This window comes from Meleagris gallopavo, chromosome 2 (assembly GCF_905368555.1).
Source record: "Meleagris gallopavo chromosome 2, MGAL_WU_HG_1.1, whole genome shotgun sequence".
Taxonomy (NCBI): domain Eukaryota; kingdom Metazoa; phylum Chordata; class Aves; order Galliformes; family Phasianidae; genus Meleagris; species Meleagris gallopavo.
The window spans coordinates 14,791,755-14,814,831 of record NC_139405.1 but is presented as its reverse complement, the minus strand read 5'-3'; the positions used below and the strand labels follow the sequence as shown (position 1 = coordinate 14,814,831).

General features: G+C 40.2%; 2 protein-coding genes across 7 annotated transcripts; one reads left to right on the top strand and one right to left on the bottom strand.

Moving 5' to 3' along the window:
- The first annotated feature begins 700 nt into the window (after window positions 1–700).
- Window positions 701–2,218, top strand: LOC146544875 (baculoviral IAP repeat-containing protein 5-like). Its single transcript, XM_085219031.1, has 4 exons — window positions 701–1,152; window positions 1,248–1,357; window positions 1,453–1,570; window positions 1,746–2,218. The coding sequence occupies exons 1-4, from the start codon at window positions 1,036–1,038 to the stop codon at window positions 1,827–1,829; spliced, it is 429 nt and encodes a 142-aa protein (XP_085075157.1). The 5' UTR covers window positions 701–1,035; the 3' UTR covers window positions 1,830–2,218.
- Window positions 1,717–22,998, bottom strand: DZANK1 (double zinc ribbon and ankyrin repeat domains 1). 6 transcript variants are annotated; one of them, XM_085219007.1, is made up of 20 exons: window positions 22,852–22,998; window positions 21,972–22,125; window positions 20,561–20,678; window positions 20,091–20,187; window positions 19,235–19,356; window positions 18,649–18,731; window positions 18,131–18,248; window positions 17,084–17,197; window positions 15,884–15,976; window positions 14,039–14,161; window positions 12,118–12,282; window positions 11,310–11,538; window positions 9,525–9,628; window positions 7,416–7,490; window positions 6,394–6,487; window positions 5,416–5,504; window positions 4,143–4,223; window positions 3,471–3,598; window positions 3,130–3,204; window positions 1,717–2,507 (listed from the first exon to the last, which is right to left on the bottom strand). In XM_085219007.1, exons 1-20 carry the CDS (start codon window positions 22,958–22,960, stop codon window positions 2,441–2,443), a joined length of 2,238 nt encoding a protein of 745 aa, XP_085075133.1. In that variant the 5' UTR covers window positions 22,961–22,998; the 3' UTR covers window positions 1,717–2,440. The 6 variants fall into 6 exon arrangements, with proteins under 6 accessions (XP_085075133.1, XP_085075130.1, XP_085075131.1 ...); XM_085219004.1 differs by lacking the exon at window positions 1,717–2,507 and adding an exon at window positions 2,598–2,893; XM_085219005.1 differs by lacking the exons at window positions 1,717–2,507; window positions 7,416–7,490 and adding an exon at window positions 2,598–2,893.
- Window positions 22,999–23,077: the final 79 nt, after the last annotated feature.

Here is a 23,077-nt window from a genome sequence, read left to right as displayed (position 1 = left end):
TTGCTGTTCTGCAGGAGCAAGAAATTGCTCTGCAGCTTTGAAGGAGGAGATGATTTGTTTCATGCTTATTTGGAAAATCAGCCACTTAACTGTTGTATCTGTTGCATTCCACATTTGTGGAACTGTAGCCTTTAGTTTTGATCCCTTGGTATTATTTTAACGTGCTCTGGAAAACTGTACCCTGTTCCTTAGTGTTGCCTGTGAAAGTCTCAAATGGCTTTGAACTGTTCCCTATGAACTCTTTTCCTGTTGATCCTAATGGCTTTAGTGAGAAGAAAGTGCAGCTGTCTTGAAGATTGCATTGCTGATAGTTTGGGCAAAAAGAAATGGCCATGACCTAAAAAGGCATTCGTGACTTGTGAGGGGATCCCAGCAAACCAGATCTGAAGGGCACTGATGAAGCTGGCGGTACCTGTTCAGAATGCAGGTGGGGCATCTTGGATGCTCAAGATATCTGTTAGAGATGATATCTACATCTCTGCTTGCTGTGTGAGTGAGCACAGCATGCTAAGGAGGCACTTTGAGCAGAAATTCACCCCTTGCCTTCAGCGTGAGTCTTCTGAGGGTGAGAGGACGAGGCCGGACTCTGTGAGAGATGAGGTGTGTGCTCTGATACGGGCTGGGAGCCCTGGGGAAACACCAGGGTTGCCAGAGAGCTCTGCCTGCTGTCACTTGGTGAGCACCAGGATGAGGGAGCTTTTGACACAGCTGTAAAGCAGCCTCAGGGAAGCTGAGCACCAGATGTCATTTGTGCTTCCTGACCTATTGGTGTTACGTGGGAGCAGAGACTGAGCACAGCGAAGCCCAGACCTCTTCAAGAGCTTGTGTGTGCTTTGATGCTTCACAGCCAGGGAGCTGCTAAAGATCAGCTTATCCTGCCCGTTCATCAGCGCTGGTTGGGCGTTAAGGTTCGCTCCGCCCCAAGCCACGGCAGCAAGATGGCTGCCACCGCGGGGCGGACTACATCTCCCAGCAGCCCCCGCGCCGCCCCGTTCCCGCCCTACCCCGCGCGCTCAACAGCCGCCGTTTGAAAAAATGGCGGCCTACGCCGAAGTGCTGCCCGAGGAATGGCTGGTCTACCTCGTCTCCACCCGCGCCGCCACCTTCCGCAACTGGCCCTTCACCGAGGGCTGCGCCTGCACGCCCGAGCGGGTGAGCCTTCCTGGGGGGAGGCGGCGGGATGGGGATGGGGGGGGGGAGGGGCGGCGGGGTCTGGGTGGTGCTGACGGCCTTGGCTGTGCCCGCAGATGGCGGCGGCGGGCTTCGTGCACTGCCCCAGCGAGAACAGCCCCGACGTTGTGCAGTGCTTCTTTTGCCTCAAGGAGCTGGAGGGCTGGGAGCCCGACGACGACCCGCTGTGAGTGGGGGGGGAGGCCGGGCCGGGCCGGGGAAGGGAGCGGGCGCCGTTACGAACTGTTGGGATTTTTTTTTTTTTTTTTTTTTTTTTGTTAGGGAGGAACACAAAAAGCACTCCGCGGGCTGCGCTTTTGCCTCTCTTCAGAAAGATCCCGCTAAGCTGACGGTGCAGGAGTTCTTGAAGCTGGATAAAAAGCGGACCAAAAACGTAATTGTACGTAACCCTCGGCAGCGCGCTGTTTCCCTTACCGCCGAGGCTGGAAGGGCTGTTTGCTTTCCATTCCCGGCTCCCTGCTGCCGCCCTGCTCTGCTTCCAGCCCTTATGGGGCCCTGGTACCGACTGGTGCTCCGTGCAGTAAGGCAGCGTAAGGTTTTGTTTTTATTTGCAGAAAAAAGCAATTTCTCAGAAGGAGACTGATATCGAAGATGTAGCCAAGGACGTGCGGCATGCGATAGAGAACATGGGCCCTTAGGCTCCTCTGCTGGGTGTATGTGCTGTGACACTGCCATGCTGTCTGAATAGCTGTTTCCTGGGACCACTTCTGCAATGGCCACGCCTGTGAGAAGCAAAACAGTGCTGAATTCTTCTTTACTTATCTGAGTCTGTCTGAGAAGTACCTGGGATTTGGTGCATTGCATAATTGTCTTTTTCAGCAGGGATTCTTTTATTCTACCCGTTACTGGTGTTTTTATTTGTTCTTTTTTTAATTCTGTTTTGTAAACTCAGTTCTTCTCATTTTGGAAGTGCTGGTAGCCCTGCTGCAAAAACTTGTGAGAGCTAGCAGACCTTTCCATTTTTGTACTGAATGCTACCAGTACTTATGGATACTTTTAGAAATAAAAAGGACTAAAACTCCAGGAACATATGATTGTGGTGGCTAATAATGTCTAGTAATACCAAACCGTAGTGTGCTTAGTATCCTTACAAGCTTTTGTTAGAGTTGGCTGTTGTCTCATGTAGAAGCATTTAAAAGTGAAAGTGGAAGGCAGTGCAGCAAACTGAATGCAGTTTTAACGTCAAAATGGAAAAATAATGGTATCAAAGCCCAGCTTGCAGTGCTATTGCTCAGGTATCAGAGTGTCATTAGGAGTGTTCACCAGGTCGCCTTGAAATGTTGCTGTGCCATGTAAGACAAGGTTGGTCATTCTCCCTGTGCAAGTTAGGGAAGGAAAAGAAATTTCACCAGTGCACAGACAGTGAAGAATTATACTCTGAACTGCTGGGAATAAGCGGGAGAATGTTTTACAAAATAATCAGTTTATTGTATGATTCAGCAAAGTCTGCAGGCTGAACTGAACTGGATGTGTGAGCTTAAGTTCTCTTGAATTCAGAGAATCTTGAGCTCCATCTTGGAGAAGAGGCAGTTGTAATCAAATGCTGACAAGACCAATGTCCCTTGGTTTTGTGAGGCTATCCAACATTCCCTGTCCAAGTTCACTTGCAAACAATGAAATAATTTCATTACTTCCAGTTGTAACAGCCAAATCATATGCCGATTGTCCTTTTGTATTCTTCTTTTTGATATTTGCATTGCAACTGTAAGTAAAGAATAGATTGTTTTAAGCTTCTTAAATTCATTCCGAGTTACTGGAATTAGCTGAGTTGCTTCTATGTAAGCACTGATGTGGAGTTGCTTAGACTTTCTGGATGCCTCTTCCTGCAAGGCTAGCTGTGAGGGGGCAGCTCTGAGTGTTGGGCAGGCTTTCATCCATCACCATTGGTGGCTAGATCTGTGCAGGTATGCTGGGTGGATGCCCAGCTGCAGCACTTACCGTAACAGGGCTCGGATACATTCCTCTCCCTCCAGTCCAAGCAGAACTGCCTCATGGAGAGCGGTGTTGTTGTGCCTGCACGGAACAAGTCAGCAATGTACTTATTTGCTAAGGAAACCCTGGTATGTAGGGAAATGTTACAACAGATTAAACTAAGGAAAATTAATAGGAATAGAATATACAAGAAGTTGCACTGATTTCTTTTGTGTGCTTCGATGTGGTTTAGTGTATTAAGTGAAGTTGATGGGAAAGAAATTAAATAGAACAGTAGATTTTCTAATTGAAATGATACAGGTACCTTTTTGGTAAAGACCCGAGGCAGGGAACCACAGCTCACTTACAGTCCTGACTGCTGGTCAATGTCAGCGCCTTTCTGTACAAGAAGAGAGATCACTTCTGCATGCCTGTTAAGGACAGCCACCGTCAGAGCAGGTCGGTCCTCACTGTTGGTGCAGTTTGGGTCAGCTCCCTAGAATGTGCAGTAGGAAGGTAAGCTGTTACAAGCCATATTTTTCCACTGTGCTTTAACATTAATGTCAGTTTACACTGGAAAGTGGTCTCTATTTTCAGGACAGAAATATCAAATTGTATTGATTCTTCATGTTCCATCTGAAAACTGTTGTCTCCTAGCTCAGAACCAGAGTATGTGTATATAACAAGGGCAGTCAAAACAGATTCCTGCAGTCAAGCTGCACTTACTATACAGCCAAAAAGCAGAGGATGTGTGCTTTGTTTCTTTTCTGCCTGAAGGACTCTACCCCCAACACTCATTTTTTCTTTCTACGTGGCCTTGTGAAACCTAGAGGAGAATTCCTTATGAACCCGCTAAATTGAAATTTGGGGACAAATAATATAAATGTAAAGTAGACTTTTCTCATTTAAAATGTTTCTTCCACATGAAGATGGTTGTACTGTGAGGAGGCTACCTCCTAAGTGTGAAGTTGAAATCACATGCCAGGCTAATATTCATGCAATAAGTGGTCAAAGATTTGTAAGGTGAAATGGTAACTTACTTCACTAAGTAACTGTTCTATCAAGGTGATTCTTCCTTTCCCATTTGTACCCAATTCATCCAGTAGTTGCTTGGACTCTGGCTGTGGAAATACAGGAAACTGTCGCTAACATTTCACGCAGTGGAAATACAAGTGGGATATCTGCATTTGGGTGATGGTTGGAAAACGCCACAAAATCTTGTTGAGGGAAGACTGCAGTATAGCTGAGCCTGCATTACCTCAGACCCTTCTGTGGGAATTTCTGAATCTGAGCAAATTGGATAACCCAGGCTAATATCTCACTACTGAAGTCTTGATTCTGTAAACAGATCTGCAAATGATTAGCTTTACATCAATACATCTGTCCAGGGCTGGACAGAGATTTTCTCACAACAGTAAAATTAAACACAGCATTAGTTCTTTCCTACAGAATCAAAGTCTGAAGCTTCCAGAACTTGTGGGAGCATGTTACTTAGAAAATGAATAATAATTGCCTTACAGAACTTATTTAACTAAATATTTAGCAACACCGACACCTTTTTCATTTTATTTCTTTCCACCCTTTCACTTTCTTCCCCCCTTTTCAAAAGCCCACTCACTTGACAAATCATTTTTATCTCTGGACTCACATCACAAAGCTTTACATCTTCCACCTATTGAGTAGGCTGAATGATCCAAGCGTAGATAACTGCACATTTCCCTCTTGAAATAATGAATAAAAGAGTAGGCAATGCTTCCTGAGTGCTTGGTCTCCAGTGGAAATAGAGGTTTGCTTCTTGCATTAGAGAATGCCTTAGCTGTCTGACATCTCAGCTTGATGGGAAAACTGAGCTAATTTAAAACTTGTTGCATAGGTCACGTAACCTGTCTTGTTTGCAGTCAGACTTTATACAGCAGCTACAGCACAGCCAAGGGGATGTTCTGTGGGGACTGAGCCAGGAGGCAACATTGAGGGACGATGGTAATGCTTCCATCAAATGTTGCTTTTTAAAAAAAACTATAAGAAATCATTCTGCGACAGTACTTAGGCTTAATGCTGTGTCATTAAGACAGAATGAATCCAAAACCAGGAACAGTCTCATTAAGCTTTTGGTAGGAAGAAAGATTAACCATTTTCAGTTTTGAAATAAATGTCAGCCATCAATTTTCAGGTTTTGAATTAAGTTGGACGTCTGTCTCCTTCCTCCCAACTCCATTTCCCCATGTCAGCTTTCTATTTTTATTCTTGGGTGTCCTTTTTCTTGTTAGTGCTGCTCTATATCTAGTTTTTCCTGTACCAGCAGGAGACACGTACCAGGAGATTATCTTCTTTTTCTGTGAGTGTTCTTGATTTTGTTCTCTTTATTTTGCCTCTTGAATATGAAAGATTATGATCTTCTTTGCCTACCAGAAAGGGAAATGAGCAAACAATTCAAAGCAGAGTCAATATTCTAACAAGAACTCGGGGGAAAAATCTGGAAATAATTGATCCCCAAAATATTTCATTTTGTGCTGAAATCAAAGTGATATTTATCTGTTTTCTACAAGAGAAAGTGATGAAACATTTGTTGCAGATCGGACTGGTTTTAACAAAAGGTTTGCACTCAAGCAGACTTAAAAACTTGCTATTTTGAAATGAAGATTCAGTGAAATATGGAGTTGGAGTGTTTGAGTCTCTTAGCTAGCTGCAGCTATTCATTGAGTTTGACTTGGATTCATTAATTGTTTTGACTAAAAACCTTACCAATTCTTTCAGTGCTTTTTAGTTCCCAAATACTTGAGAACAAGACTAGAGGACGTTGAAAATAAATATGTACATCCAGTATTTTTAAAATATATATACCACTGTGCAGGAGGGCACTGGGAGAATGGAAGTTAAGTGTCTCTGAAAACTAGTCTATTATTAATGTATTTCATCATTTCTTATGTTTGCCAAACATATCAACGCTGAAGTCCCTGGCAGAGCTCAAATGTAGAGATAATATTGGCTCCTATTGGAAAACAATATGCAAAGCATCTGCAGTTTTCATCGCTAGAATAAAAACACTGCTGCAGCCACAGTTCACTGGCCTTTCCAGCTGTTCTCTGGGTATGAGGCAGACCTGTGAGCTTTTGACAGTCTACACTGCAGAAATCACAACTCAAACAGAATTTGACACTTAAAGATCAACTTAAGGTACAGAATGTGCACCTTATATATGTTTGCTTGTCCCAGCGTCTAACATTCTAAGCAGCACTTCCTTATTCTTGACTGCAATATTTATATCACAATGACAGAAGTAAAAACTCTTACCAGAAGTAGGCTGACTGCCATCCTGTTCATCTCTGCCCTCTGTTACGCTGTTCAGGTAATGATTTTTGAACTTGACTGGCTTGGTATGAACACCCTGTAGAATGATCAAGTGTGGGAAGTTAATCAGATTATGCTGTTACAATCTTTGTAGCACAAAAACAGTGGTGTTGCATATTAAAAAAAAAACAAAAACAAAAAACTAGGCTTTTAATATCAGTCTCAGATTACATGATTATCTGTAATTGAACTCTGTTTTCAGGTGTGATAATGCATTGTTTCCTTCTAAACTATGTGATAGTGCCTTCTGATTTAAAGGAGAAAAGAAAAAGTGATACAGCTTCGCTTATTGAAATGAAGATTCTTGTCCAAATGAAAGTGCCTCTGCCAGCTGAAAGATCTGATTAATTCCTCATTTGTGAAATGCAGTGATACAGCTTCTCAGGCACCATTTGGCAAGGAGAGCTCTTCAAGTTCTACACAGGAGACAGAGTCTGAATTTTGAATCCTTGAGATGGCAGATTTCCATCTTTGAAAAGCTGAAAATGAATGTGTAGGTGGTTTTTTTTGTAGCATGGTGATTCTGGAAGTAGGGATTTTGAGGGTTTAATAGTATTACAGGAGATCTGGTAAACGTGATCTCCAAACTACTGAACATTATTAACTGTGTTGCTTAAGAGCACAGTATGCAGACAGAAGGAGGTTCTAAGATAAGGTGCTAAGAGGTGCTAGAATGACTGAATATCATCACTAGAAAGAAAATCATAAATATTAATAGTAAATTAATGAAACGCAAAATGATAGCAATGCGATTGTGAAGTCTGGCTTTATCAGATAAAGATACCTGTTGAACCAGCTCCAAAAGAAAACAAAAAAGATTCCTTTCTCTGAGGTGATAAATTAACATCCTCTGAACAAAATACCTTGTTTAGACCTGAATTTAAAATATATCAGTGTTACCCTGACTGCTCTAGCAATAACTTTACACCAGCTGCCTGACAACAGGCCTCAGCCCCCAAACTGACCTTGTTAATAGCAAGAGCATAATTTAACGTAATAGTGACTTGATGGTCATTCTCATGGATGGCAGCAGAAGTAATCTGCAGGGAAAGAGCAACCAAGCAACTGTTAACATCTCTTAAAAAAAAATACATAACGAGTCATGTCAGTGGGCTGTCAGTATCTATTGTAGAGCCAATACATAAAATCACATTACTTTTATCTGTTTCTAATACTATATGAATGCTTCCCATTTAACTGAGCAAACAAAAGGTGGTATTTTGAGTAGCTGGGAACGTCAGGAAGACTGAAATTCCAAATGTCTGTGTTCCATAAGAGTACAGTCAATTTCAACCTAGATTTTGCAGTTGCATGGCAGGTTGTGTTGTTTAGATTCCTTATGCCAAGAGAAATGACTGCTGCTTTAGCTGTATCAGTCTGTAGAAGTGCTATCTGTCACAAAACATGGGCAACTTTCTGTATCGTTGAGAGAGTACTGCTTACAAAAAGGTCTTGAAGTTATTTATATGTAAGCTCACAGGGGATTATAAAGAATTGAAATGAATCTCATATGGTAATATTGCAGCAGACTGAGAATTCTAAGATAAGGCTGGTTATGTTTCCAATCTGCATTACAACTGAGAAAGGCATTATACTCTGATAGTTGGCATCGACTTTGAATAACTTCTGTTATTTTTGGGGACAGTGGTTTCAACATATTAGAATGACAAAAGCCCAGGAAAGCAGCAGTAGGCAACTCAGGCTTTCCAATGCCTGTAGCAAAGGAAACGAGTTGCACTGGATCTATACCTCACCTGCTGTACCACCTTTATCAAGCAGATATCTTTTATATTTATAGTTGCATTACAGTTTCTGAACATGTTGGTCTACCAAATATGTCTCAGTGGGTATACAGCTCAGGTACAAAATATCTGATGGGTTACTAAACCTTCCAAAAAAAAAAGAACTCTTGCCAAATAACAGATTTCTCACTTCAGTATTCATGAGCTTTTTCTATAGCAATTTCTATGTGCTATACTTACTTTCTTCATTTTTGTGTCATATCAGTCAGGACAGGATAAGATGCATTGAGTTTGAACTGGAACAAGGTCAGACACCGAAAAGTTTTCCAGTAGCTGTGCCAGTTTGAGGAATTCCTAATCATACCTCTGCCTTCATCCCACCTCCATCTGCTTGCTGCCAACTTTCTTTTATACTAGTACTGATGTTTTTTCTTTCCAGATATTTTTTAGCCTAGGTCACTTTGTTGAGCCGAGTGTCATAACCGCTAGCGCATCACCTAGGAACAGTTGTGTTGGCTTCACCTAGGAAAGCCTTCATTCAGAAAGGAAGCAACTCCTTAATCCAGCAGGACTGCCAAAGAAAGCAATACAGTACCACAGCTGAACTGCAATGGATAATTGACTGCAGAAAAGGACCGCCTCAGGCAATTGTGAAATCTCCATTGTTGGTGAGTTTTAAAAGCTTCAAAACAAACATCTGTCAGGCACAGTTTAGGCAGAGTTGAACCTCCCTCAGGACAGGGACTGAATGATCTGTCATTCGAGCTGTGTCATCTAGGACTCTTTAGGAAGATGCTCCAATTTCTATTTTCTTGCTGTTACAATCTGATAATTTTAATGCACTTTGGTGCACTGAAGGCCCTATCTCTGATATGAAAAGAATTCACCGTTCCACTGCTGATACAGTTTATCCTCAAAGTAGGCTATATAACCACAGAGAATTACTGCTATCTGCTGGTGTAACGCAGCTCTGAGCAGGGGCAAGCATATCACCTAAATGCTATTTCTAGTAGGGCTTATTTAACTGAACAACTACATAGATGTCCGTGGCCTCTTTTTGATTGCCTGCTGTGGGATTCTGTAAAAACAGCTGAAGCAAGAGCCTTCTGGCTTCTGTCACTTCTCTTACTGAGGTGAGAGAAGAAAAGAAACTGCTATAGGCAGAAATAAAAATTCAGTGACAGACTAAGTGAAAAATGGAAAACAAAAACAAAAATCTCCACATAGAAATGGGTCAAGGTCTAAAGAGAACTGAGATGCTTACTCCAGTGTTTGTCTACCAGCCAGAATAATCTTTTCATGATGCTTTGGATTGGAAGATATTACTCCTACCTTTCCCATTCGAGGTTCTCCAACCAGTGCTCTGAATTCAAGGTTGTTCTGAGCATAGCTTCTAAGGTGAGCACAAATGTGATCCAACTGTTTTCTCCAGTAGCCTGAGCAGAGAGAGTTAAGCAGGAGAAAAATCCCTGACATTACAATTAGTATTTCATCTACTCATCTGATAATTCATTTAAAAAATAGAAGATTTTCACAGAGACATAAAAAAGAAAAAAAAGGACTGAATATTCTTCAGAAAATGTAACTGATCAAGTAAGTTATACTCTTTAAAAAAAAAAAAAAAAATGGAATACTGTCTCATCCATGAGATATAATTCATTCTTAGGGCAGCTCTGTTCACAACAAAATCGTGTCTCAGAGTTCTTTGGAATCTAAACTGACCGTGTGTAAAGAAGAAACTTGATTTCAGGTTAAAAGTACAATAGTACAACTAGCAACTGTACATTTTTGAATGTATTTTTAGTTGATTTGAGGTCACTGACAGCTAACAATAAGACAAATCTGAAAGCTGCAGACATAGTAACTGAGCCTATATGGCACCCTGCTCTATGTAACTAAATCTCCAAATACATGCATTTCAATTATGTGTGGGAGAGCGTATGAAAAGCTTAAGCATTTCCATTGTTTTTGGAATCTCTGGAACATATTTGGCCTATATAACAAAGCTTTCACTGGGTGACAGCATACAGTCCCGTTGATGCATGTACTTTCAAGCCCTTCATTAAGCTTACCATCAAGGTAAGAGAACAGCATAAAAAACTTGATCTGACATTGATTTTTTTCAGAATGAAATACATTCCTCAGCTCTTGGCAGGCTGTAATGGAGAGTGTAGCTTCAACACAGCTGACTGTTCTAAAGTCAGATAAAAATTAGCAAATCTGGGGTTGCTCAAAAGCAGTTCAGAATTTCTTCTCAATCTTTCCTAGTGAAAGTTGTTCTCTCACAAGTCAAAAGCTGCACCACTACGAGCCAATCTTTTATTATCTCTGATTAAATTAAGCTCTCTGACATGCTGAGTTAAGTCAAATGCTGTCTTTCCTACAGTGATGTTACTAAGAGAAAATGTCACATTTTAGAGCCAAGGAGTAAGGAAACTGCAATACTGATACAGCACTGTCTATATGGACAGTCTCTGCAATGAGTGATGTACTGATACCTCTGGGGGCTGTAAAATGGAGACTACCAGATCTCTCAATGTTTTTACCAACCCTATCTTTGTAATGCTTTTAAGAGTCTCTTTCCCTAGTTTATTTTTCTTCCAAAGTATCTGTTTAATTCACAACACCATTCCATACAAATTCTTCACATGGACAAGCCTCATATCATATTTTTCACGAGCTACAACCCTCAGTGCCTCAGAATTCTGTTTAATAACATTCCCAACAGGCTCCATTGCTGTACTCCCTGAACCTATCTTTCACTGTGGAATAGGAGTTGTTCACTGGTTTCCAGTTCAGATATAGGATACATTTGTCCCTGATCTTTTAGGATCTGAGGTAATCAAACCATTAGCACTCTAGGAAGACTGCTCAGGACTCATTAGCCACAATTTTATTATTGCTGACGTGCTTTCTTTTAGCTATTTTGGTGACTGGATTTTTAAGGCATTTCATTTACAAGAGACTGGTTGGAAGACAGACTTGTAAGGATGTCAGTCAGTGATGGCCCATGGCATAGACTGTAATCTATTGAATTTAGACAAGGTCATATGTCAGGGCTTTGTTTTGAATAACAGTTGTCGTTCACGATCACATAAAATCAAAGCTTTTCCTAACCTTTTCCAGGACTTATAGCTGTCAGGAGAGGCTTGTGATCACTCATCTTTTGCAGCTTTTCTTTGTGTAAAACCCACTCAAGTTCCTTCTTTTCCAGCAGTTTGCTAGATGGGTAAAAAAGTCCAACGGTTTGGGTTCCTTTATCTTCTGTTTCTTTTAGTTCTGTTCTTGATTTGAACAACGAAATAGGAAGAGGCTGCCAGGCAATTTGAGCTTGAAGTGATTTAGCCTGTCGAGGGTGGAGAGGAAGAAAAAGTTTAATATAATTAGATGGCTTACAGCTAAAACAGTATAAAAATTGTAAAAGAATGACAAAGCTAGAAAGGAGAGTCATTAACAATTGTTGGTTATAGTTATCAGTCAGTAACAATGATGCAATTTATCACAAATAATCGAGAGAGAAAAACTCTTTGTGACTGTTAGCAGAATCAGGTCACTTGTTGGCCTTGCTAAGTGTCACAGCTTTTTCTTAAAACAGAATTTTCAAAGCAGTGTCACACATGCATAAAGCAGTGCCTTGTATTAGCAGGACGCAAATACTAAGATAAAATTACTTAAAGAATGAAGACTTTTGAAAAGCTGCTTGTTTCTCATTTTGATATTGACTGGATTAAAGCCTTTGGCTAAGTCTACATTTGTGAAGAAGATAGTTGTCAGAGTAGAAATATGGTTGTATTTGCTCTCAGTGTGTTCACAGAGCACAACATCTCAAAAAGGAAGTGAATGGAGTTAAGTTAGTTCACTGTTGGTATATATCAGTATGTCTTTTAGCTATATTCAAGCCTGGCTTTGAATTTCTGTGTCTTACCTCAGAAAACCTCAGCGAGTCTCCAGAATCCATGAGAACTCCATTTTGAGAGCTCAACCTTGATGGGGGCTCTATGTAAACACCACAGGACCCACAGAACCGAGCATATGGACGAGTTTTTGTACCACACTTGAAACAAGTAAAGTAGCATGGAGGAGGGTCAGGCTGGAAAGTTCAATGAGACACTTGTGACTACAGAAACACAATGCACAGTTTGGAAGAGAAAAGCCATTACGTGAATTTAAAGGCAGTAAAATAACATTATCTAAAGCTACTAGGTTAGAAACATTAACCAAATACCAGATGACTAACACTGGTAGATACAAAATTGACTCTTGAGCAATCTCAGCACCATGATGTGGAGAAACATGTTTTCCAACAGATCTAGTCCAACTCCCCTGCAATGAATAGGGACACCTACAGGTAGATCAGGTTGCTCAGAGCCCTGTACACCCTGACCTAGAATGTTTGCAGGGACAGGACTTCCACCACCTCTCTGGGCAACTTGTTCTATTGCCTCATCACCCTTATTGTAAAAAAAACTTCTTTCTTATATCCAATCTTAATCTCCCTCCTTTTAGTTTGAAACTTTCTCCTATCACAACAGACTCTGCTAAAGAGCCTGGCCCCTTCTTTCTTACAGCCCTCCTTTGCGTACTGAAAGGCCGCTCTCAGGTCTACTTGGAGCCTTCTCTTTCTTTCTCAGGCTGAACAGCCCCAGCTCTCAGCCCATCTTTGTAGTAGAGGTGTTCCGTTTCTCGGATCATTTTTGTGGCCCTCCTGTGGATGTGCTCCAACAGGTCCACATCACTCCTGTACTGAAGACTCCACATCTGGACGCAGCACTCCAGGTGAGGTATCACAGCTCAGAGCAGAGGGGCAGGGTCACCTCCTTCACCCTGCTGGCCTCACTTCTTTTGATGCAGCCCAGTTGGCTTTCTGGGCACATTGCTGGCTCATTGTTAGCTGCCATCCACCAGAATGCCCCAGGACCTTTTCAACAGAGTTGCGCTCTATCTTTACAGCCCTCAGCTTGCACTGATAGTGGGGGTTGCCATGGCCCAGGTGCAAAACCTTGCACTTGACCTTGTTGAACCTCATGAGGTTTTCCTGGGCCCACTGTTGGAGCCTATCGGGGTTTCTCTGAATGGCATCTCATTCTTTGGGTATGTCAACTATGCCACACAGCTTGGTGTCATACACAAACTTGCTGAGGATGCACTTGATCCCACTATTGATGTCATTGATGAAGATATTAAGAGTAGTGGTCCCAGTACTGACCCCTATGTTTGCTTATAGGGGAATGTTTTCAGTTTTATGTAGACTCAGCTCACAGAAAGAAACAAACAAAAAGAAGTATTATACTCTGGGAAAATAACCTTACCTTGAAATGCTATATTAATAAAATATATGCTGAAAGAAACTGTTCATATTGATTGTACCATGCAAAAATTTTACCGAGCATTCACTGAGAATATATTTTTCTTTACTTAACAAAGCCTTCAGCCAAAACAGTTGCATGCATCATCTCATCTCTGGTAGCTGCCTGAATAGACAGATGATCGTAGTCCAGGATGTAGGAATGTAGGAAAACCTGAGTTATGTTAGCCTATGCTTTAACTCTGAATGAATAAGTTACTTTGGCAGAGTGCATGGCTATTGCATCTCAACAGATGGAGTAAAGTGGTGCTCACTGATCCATGGCAATGTATTTACGTCTCTAAACCCTTAAGTCATTGACTAAAGTGGAGTCAAGATGTAACCTCAGCCTTTATTTTTTCTTTATCCTGTGTGCCTTAAGCAAGTGTTTTGATAGTAGTAACTGTGTACTATCTGACAGGAGTTTTGCAAAGAGAAAATTGTAATTGCTGCAGCTCACAGATGAATGAAAACAGATTTGTCAACAAAAAGACCAGCGTACCTTGGCTCCACACCAGTCACAGAAACGTGCCTCACAGTGGTTCACACGATTGCATTTTGAGCAGAATACTGTCTTCCCTTGCTGACTGGTATAAGGTGGGGGGGGATCTCTTCCCAACATGGGCTAATTAAACAAGGTAAGCATTAGGTAGAAAACAGGTCTTACGAAGAAAAGTTCAATGGCTAAATAAGGTGAAACAGGAAAGCAAGCTGCGTTGATAACATAAAATTCAGCCTAAAGGAATTATTTCAACATAAAATAAGCAACAGACTGACTTTGCTCTAACTTGCCACTTTTTTATTTGCACAGCCACAATAAAATGTGGTACTAATTAATTTACTGTTTGTTTTAGTACAAAATAGTGCAAAAAAAATCTTTTGCAATCCTGTTCTTTTACAGTGAGTGCTTATTCATATGGCCCCATGTAAGTATATTTGGAATCAACAAGGAGGTTTCTCTCCTGGTAAACATGTACTTTGAAATCCAAAACGCAAGACTCAGTACTTTTTCAGTACTTTCTCAGTACCTCTTAAAGGCTTTCTTGTAGTATGTTAGGAAAGTGTGTTCAGACAGTGATATCTGCCACGTGGATATTTCTTTGCACACATTTACCTCATACAAGTTATATATTACCTAGTTTTTCAACTACAATTTACTTACATGGGTATGCAAAAGAAAGATTTTTTTTTTTCATCTGAAACTTCCAGAGGTTGAACATAGATCCTAACTAGGACAAATAGGCATAAAATGTTTTATTAGGTTTTGCTTCACGGAACTAACGAGTCTAATCATGTTCTACATCTAAATTATTTAATAATCATAAATAGCAATATCAGTATCGTTACTAATGATCAGTTAATCAGTTATTCAGGAATTACTCTTGGTTATTACCAATCGATATTGTCAGTAAAGTTTGTAGAGCATTGATGATTAAATGAGCATTTAACTTTCTTTCTTAGCTATTACAGAGCTCACCATTCAAGTCACATGCCAACTTTATGCAGTTACATATTAATGCTTACATTCAGTGAAGCAGTTAAACACATGATCATCTTAGGTAAGTAAGTACAGATTCCTACTGAAGTTCACTTTGAAGTGACACCTCACTGGCTATACCAGAGACCTTTGCATCTAGCTACTGATGGTTTTAAAACTCAGGATGTTGCCATAATGATCAGATTTTTACTTGCAAATTGTTATTCTTCTCTCTTTTTTATGTGAGAATCTGAAGACGTGAATTGTATCCTAAGCTTTTCATACAAGATTTCCCTCTTCAGAAGTGAAAATAAAGTTCTTCCAAGGTACTCAATAAGCAATCTAAAATGAGACCTGAAGCAAACATCAATTTTAGAGGGAACAGTTACTTTTTTTTGGTGCAGAGTCAGCGCTAAATACAAACATGGGAACTTCATCTGCATAGGGGCAGCAGCAAATGGAGATAACAAAAATAATGTAAAAGATGATTTTGTTTTCACAAAGTAATTTAAATCAATGAGAACGACCTTCTTCTAGTTCTCTATTGCAATTAAAAAATAATTTGAATACCAGCAGGACTCCCTAGGAGTCACAGCTACCTGTTTTTAAAGAGCATCCTGAGTTTTGACAATAGCATTTCCAGTCCTGATTTCCACAGGAGAAATTTGAAAGTATAGGATATATTTATATAATGTTTAGCTTGTCCTTTGTGATGGTGCATCTGTGGGAGTACTGATCCAGAATATGGCATGTGGGCGGGATTCTCTGCTTTTGTAACATAGGCACATAGGGACATGACTTCTGCTTTGAAAAGCAAATAATTTTATGGTTTGATTTCATTAATGCTACCGCAGTCGATACAAGCCTTACCATCTGTGTTTCAGGCAGTTTGCTTTCACAGGTCACACAATGTTTATGGTGAAGAGGATTTCCTGTGCCACATGCCTGACAAATTACTTTGCCCTTTTAAATACAGAAAGAATACATTTCATACAGTATTTGAAAACAGTGAACAACAATCATAGCAAGAGGACTTTATCTTAGAAATTGCTATGCTTATTCAGCTCTGCAAGTAGAAGAGATACTTTAAGTCTGTGCTGTGGACTTCAGATTTTTGTTAAGCTGTTGCCTGATTGTCACACATCTACATATGTTTGTGCCAGTTTTATTTTATTTAATCTACAGTACAATTCACTCGAGATCCAGTATCAATACCCGCAGACCTTTCAAATCATTAGTGTCAGCTTGTGCAGTCACTGCACTCACGCATAACAGAGGGAGCCCTATTTGCAAGGAAAAAACAAAAAACTTGTTTTGTTGATTATGTGTTCCTGTGCTTGTCAGCCCTGCTTCACAGGGCTGTTAGGAACTTTTATTCCACTATTATTCTTAGCTTAAAGCTCTCCTTATCTGGTCAGCCTGATAAAGATATTTTGCTAGCCAAGATACCCTTGCCCTGTTAGTGAGGTGGATCCCATCTCTTTTAAGGAAATGTTGATCCTCAAGCAAGGTCTTGTAATCATAGAAACTAAAACCCTTTTATCAACAGCTCCACAACCAATTGCTGATGTGCAGTATCAGTCCCCTCGACAACCTATTCCCTCAGCAGCAGGACTGAGGAAGGTTCCCATGGTCCACGTGCCCGCACGGGGGGAGTATTTTATAGGGCCAATTTTGTCCAGTTAAAGCCATCAGCACTTTCAGATCACTGACCAAGATTGCCCTGATCCTTCCAGCTGACCTCTACTGAGCACTCACAATCAGATGAGGTAAGCAGAGTAATTAGAATATATTTAATACACTTAATTGATAAGATGATCCCTACTAAATATAATTCCATGCATTCCTGTCACTGGGGCTTCTACCTCAGGTGCTCTTCAGTGTGCCTTCCTGAGCTTATGTGTTTTTGTCTTTAACAATTATTCCTGTTCAAGCTTTTTAACTCTACTAACTCTTAATGCTTCTTTAAGGTATTTAACATTAGATCAAAATATTCATAGAGTTGTCGCCTGTTAAAGAAATGCATGCCAGGAGTTAAATTATGATGTTGTTGTATTTATTCTCAGTTACCTTAAAGCAGGTGTTGTTTTGGGGCTGCAGTTGTGGATCTATTGGTGATTCACACACAATGCAAGTGGGCGTATTCATTGGCACGAGATGTTTGCATTCAAGACATGGTGCCATCTGAAAGAAAAAATGTATCACATCTTATTAAGGAGATCATTAACATTATCATGAGATCATTAGTGATATTGTGACAGTTTGTCACAATATTGTCATAAATGTCACAATATTGTATTTTCTATATCTTGCTCATTAGAGTTTATATCAGCAGCATAGTCAGTGGACTGACAGCAAAAAATAAAAGCTGACATTGATCAAAGAGAATGCTTTGCTGATACATGTGCCAGAAAGGTGCTAAGTTACTTTACAATAAACTTAAATGCTATCATAATGTGTGTAGGTAGCTCAAGTCATTGTAACTATGAACCTTAACTACAGAGGTGCTGAATATTTTCAGTTATCTCTGGAAACTACAGCACTGTCTCAGACAAGACATCTTTCTGAGGATACAGGGGGAAAAAAAACAACACCATTGACTCATTAGATAAGGTTATTATCTCCTGGGAAGAGCTTATGGAAGACAGTTATAGACATAACTGCAAAAACTCAGGGTGTTCTGACATACACACATACCACTGTTCAAATCTTCAGGCATATTAGATGGATCTTCTACAGCTATGGCATTGGTACTAGTTACTAACTAACTAACCTCACTAGTTAGCACTGAAATAAGATGCATATGCAGCTCCTGAAGATGCAGTCGTTGTTGCAGGATGAGGAGGAATCTGAATTTGGTGATGTTTCCTGGCACAAGTGAATAAAATACAATTTACTTTTATAAAGTTGTCCTTATTAAAATACGTGGCACCTACAGTAATCCAGTTGATTTTGCCCTCCATTGAATAACTACTTTGGTCCCACTGCTGAAATTTCCAAACAAAAAAAAAAAAATAAGAACTTCGCAAATGAAAGAGTGACTAAACAATTAATATGTAATTTGCTGAGGAAGTTCCTCCAAAGAGGATTCATTGTGTTACGATTTTTTTTTCTGACCTGTGCTCCTTCAGGGGATGGGAAGCGATGCACTGGCACAGGTGGGATAGGAGAGCCACATTCCTGGCAGAAGTGAGCTGAGGGGTCAGACAGGCGAGGTGCAGAGCAGTATGCACATCTGAAAACAACAACAAGCTGGCTGATCTTGTTTTGGTGATGTACTGGTGCATAACAATGACAAATCTGGAACCATTTGTGTCTGGACTTAGGCCACTGATTTGTAAATTGTGGTTCTTAGTCTATGGTGGCTCACTAGGCCATTCCCCAGTGTTTTTTGCAGGAGATTGAACAAGGAAGAGCTTTGCTGGGTGGAAGCTCTCTGGCTGCTGCTACAAAGTTTCATGATTTTTACTCACCATGTAAGATCTAGTGATACCTGAGCTGTGTCACCTTCTACTGTGAGTATCTGTCTTGCTTTTCTTATTTATAGTAGAGTCTCACAGCATTATCAACTTGGTTGTTGGAAGCAATTGCTCTGCTTCTTTCTAAGGACAAAGATGTCAATAGAAGTCATTTACCTGAGGAAATCTCTCTCCCTCTGGATCCTCGCCACCTGTGTGCTTGCCAGGCTCTTCCGGCTGGTCACTGCAGAACTGGCAAACTGAAAGAAAGGTAATTCTTGTACATTAATTAATGTTTGCCAAATGCATACAAAACACACGTAAATGCATCTAGCTAATTCAACTAAAGACATGTGATTTGGGACAAAGTGCATTGAAATATATTGCTTTAAGGAATATCTAATACATTTCCCACTAGCTGTATTAGTGACCCAGAGATTCTTAAAAAAAAATAAAATTGTCTCATCCAAGACAGGATGTTTAAATCTTAGGTTTTAAATATTTGTTAATTGCAGTTTCAGTAATGTATTAGAAAGAGATTTGTAACAATGCAGGCATTGGTAATCTGTCATGCTTGGTTTTGTCTTTACTGTTAACTACTTTCCTACTGAAGTGTGTCTTTACCCATAACTTTAAATCAGTACTGTACAGTACAGCCAAAGGACTAGTTTCCGAGAGATTGTATAAAAATGATCACAAATTTTCTTATCTTTCTCTTTTCTGGACAGACTTGTACAGTTATCCTCCATGCCCCTTTCCTTGCCTGTAAGGACTCTGTTGGTAGTGCTGAGGAATCCTCTCCATACCCTGCTGTTCCCAAAGGGCTGCTCAGGAGCTGTGGTCCTTGCAGGGGCTTGCGGTCAGTCTTTCTTGCTGTTTCCAAGTCTAAAATCAAAAACTTGTTATTCCACTGGTATTCACTTCACACAGTTAACATATATGTCAATATGACTATTTCATACTCTCAAATTTTAAATTTCGATAGGCAAGCATATTTCTAGCAATCCATAACTCATTTTCACATCCATATTCTGGGTTAAAACAAACTGTGTGGAATTACAGGAAATTAAACTAGAAGAAACCTCTTTCCTTTCCAAAAGAGCTTCCTTTTATATTTTGCTCAAAAAAAGCTCAAGCTTTTTTTTTTTTTCCTTCCTGCACTTTCAAAAACCAAGAGTAAAATGCACAAACATTAATATGATTCCCTGCTCTTGAACACTCCCATTGCTGTTACCACAGGCTAACAGCCTTTATGTATAAAAATCCATCAAGCTTTTGTTTCTGCTTTGTGGATTTATTTAAAACCTTACTGCAAACAAATTTGCAATCCCATCAATTTAATGTCATTTTCTTGTACAAGATTAAGGCTTTTTATGTTGCTCAGAAATTAATCACATTTTTTTCTTTTTAATAAGCAACCTGGTATGTATAGAAGGCAATTTTTGTTCTCTATTTGCAGTGTTGAGAAATGGAAATTGGACTTCTCAGAAGGTGTTTTGTCCACTGAGATGTTTTTTAGAATTATCTATATTTTAACGATACATAAGATGAAAACCTTGCACTGTATTTTCAGCTAAGAGAAAAAAAGTCTGTTCTGATTTCCCACAGTCATACCATACCTTGGAATTCCCGGGGTGATTCACTCCAGGCAGGTTTGATTTCCACATCCATTCCATTTTTCTTTGGTTTTGTAGTGAACATTTCATCTTCCTTCTCCTAAGAAGTGATTTCATTTGGATTACTTAGGATTGGTTGTTTTTTGCTCTAATCCTTCCTTACTATAGTTATTTGTTATGATTTAAAAGATATAATTAAAGTATTTATTTTCATTGTAAGCATTTGAAAAATTTAGAGGATAAATATATTTTAAATATATTTAACCCGAGTTGGTCATGACAGAACAGTGAGAAAAGAAAAAAACATTTCATTTTATAAATTTCATTTTATAAAAAGGATTGAGGCTGCAAAGATGAGCAACAGGGAAAATAAAATATGTAAAAAATACAGGCAGTCGAGTTTTAATCTCTAAGCACTATCATACATCCAACTTTCTATATTCAGACGAGAGATTACAGTTGCTAAAACTTGCCTGTGTTGTGATATCTTTTAGGAACTTCTTGTCATCGTCTTCCATAGAGAAGAGGATGTTTGGTTGCTTGTACTCTACTAGAAACACCTTTGTTACAACAGCACTCTCCCTGCAGTCCCTGAAAGTCAATGATCACAAAGCTATAAACGTGCCATAAGACCATGTGCAGTGAAAAGGAAACCACTGGTGAACACGGTTGATCTTCTGAAACATCTCTTCTAAGTTTGCAAGTCATTACTTCAGTTAGTAAGCACAATCCTGGGCAACACTCTCAAAAACGTCTGCTTTGTTTTGATATTATTATTATTTTGAAGTTAACGTGCACACTGAGAAGTTAACAGTAAAACATATGGATAGTTTAGTTCCTCAACATCTTTTACCTATAAAACACCTGATGCTGCTTTGTCTGCTTTCTGGAATAACTACTGTTTGCCAGCATTGCAGGCAACAAAGGACAGAATTCTTCTCTGTTCAGAATCTCATATTCATTTTCCCAGTCAAGCAGCAGATAGCACACTATTAATTTCATCTCTATCTGCCTTCTCTACTTTCTCACTTGTTAAATTACAGCAGTAACATTAAAATGACATAAATGTACAAGCTATCAATTCAGAATTTGCTTTCATTCCAGAGCATCTATTTGGTGCACCTGAAAAATGTCTTAATAAAACGCTGGAAAGAACTATTAATTCAGATAGCGATATGTGAAAATACATACAGACCTAGGGTTTGCACAGGGAATATAATGCCGTCATAGGCCAGTGCAGACACAAGCAAAGGCTACCTGCTGGTGCTAATAGTGGGGAACAGCAAGCCCAGATTCCCAGCTGCACTGGGAAAAAAAAGGATAAAAATACAACAGAGAATGCATGTGTTCCTTGTGTGTCACTAACCATGAAGTTAGGAGAAAGTGAAAGATTGTGCAGCAAAATCCAGTTCTCTGATTTTATTTTACTTCTCTGTTTTATTTCTCTGTTTTATTTTTATTTTACTCTTGCACATGCAGCGTTGTACTTACAATGTGAGGTCTGGCACTGTATGCTTCTCCCACAGAAGCTACACCGGGTGCTTTCTGACCCCAAGGAACACCATAATAGTTTTTCTTCTGGCAGTTCTGACCCCACTGTACAGTGTATGTTATTAGTCTCTCAGCCATAGCCTCTGGGGATCATTGGCCTACATCCACAGCCCGGAAGGTAAACGTCCTAGAGATAATCCATTCCCATAAACTATTAATGAATAAAAAGCAATATGAGAAAGCAACCCAGAAAGATCACTTAGGTTGCAAACTGGCTGGGGAGACTGCTGCCTCTTGTTTGCTAAGTACAGACTGCATTAAACAGCACAGCTCCAAGCCGCTGCTGCTTTTTGTCCCTTCCAAAACAGAAATCAATTAAACCAGGATACTTACTTGGTAACTGCAAGAGCCTTGACTGTTATTTTCCCAACTGGTAACGTGATAGGACTCTTATACTTAAAAGTGTTATGCTCTCCATAGCCAGGTTTCCTAAAAAGTTCTGGTTTACTTCCATCTAAAGTGTAATAAATAGAGACCTCAGGTGTATCTGAACAACACAGAGAAAGTAATTAGTCAGACTGTGCAGGAACTGGAAAAAAAACAAACACCATCCCTACAACTCTGGAAATACTCAGTACTGTGCTTGATTTTTCTCACATAAAGAAGCAATTGCATAAAAGTTCAGAACAAAACTGTTTCTCACTGAAAATCTGTTCACCAAATGACTGCAATTTCATTACTAGCAATATTTCTCTTCATAAAGTAGCCATACGGTGGTTTTGCAGGAAAACGCTGCAGCAACTTGTCTGTTCTAGCAACAGACAAAAACATTTCTTCCTCTGATGGCAAGTGGAGTTTCAGGAATGTAGGAATGGCCGCTGGGGTGAGCCTGGCACAGGGTGCCTTCCTACGCTGCCTTTGCAGTCACAGCAAAATGCAACTGCTTGCAGAGCTTCACCTCGGAAGCAGTACTGAAGTAACCCTGGGTCAATAATATTGTTTGCATGTAAAAAAATAAATGCTGGTGCAAATATATTTGGTGTACCCAAATAGGTAACATTCCAGGTTACTTAAGGAAGATCATAAACTGGAACAGGTTGCCCAAGGATGCCCCATACCTGCAGGCATGGGTTCTTTTCAATACAGGCCATCCTGTGATTCTATGATAGAGATCACAAAGACCACAGTTATCTGCAAACAACGGTATGGAGGCTAAAAGGTTCAAACGATCGCGTGAGAAAAGGTTCTACGGAGGCAGAGCTGCAGTTCGTACCTGACTTTATTTCTACCCGAGTGCTGGTGTCTATCCGGTGCTTGGCCCTCCCTGGAAGAGGGCTCCGAAGGGGTATGACCTGCGGCACTGACACGGAGCCCGCCGTCATCCTTCGCAGCGGTGATCTCTAAAACAGAACGACAACAGAAAAGCAGACGACGATTTTTCTTGACGAAAGCACGGTCCGAGAGTACGCGTCCCGCTGCGCAGCAACCGGCACCGTCGC

Excerpts from the sequence above, each read along its gene's own strand:
- LOC146544875 (XM_085219031.1), top strand. The coding sequence starts at position 1,036 with ATGGCGGCCTACGCCGAAGTGCTGCCCGAGGAATGGCTGGTCTACCTC. Across the intron at positions 1,153-1,247 it reads GCGCCTGCACGCCCGAGCGG|ATGGCGGCGGCGGGCTTCGT; the intron begins GTGAGCCTTCCT and ends CTGTGCCCGCAG. Across the intron at positions 1,358-1,452 it reads GAGCCCGACGACGACCCGCT|GGAGGAACACAAAAAGCACT; the intron begins GTGAGTGGGGGG and ends TTTTTTTGTTAG.
- DZANK1 (XM_085219004.1), bottom strand. The coding sequence starts at position 22,960 with ATGACGGCGGGCTCCGTGTCAGTGCCGCAGGTCATACCCCTTCGGAGC. Across the intron at positions 7,491-9,524 it reads GAGAACCTCGAATGGGAAAG|ATTACTTCTGCTGCCATCCA; the intron begins GTAGGAGTAATA and ends CTTTCCCTGCAG. Across the intron at positions 3,599-4,142 it reads TAGAACAGTTACTTAGTGAA|GGAGCTGACCCAAACTGCAC; the intron begins GTAAGTTACCAT and ends TGCACATTCTAG.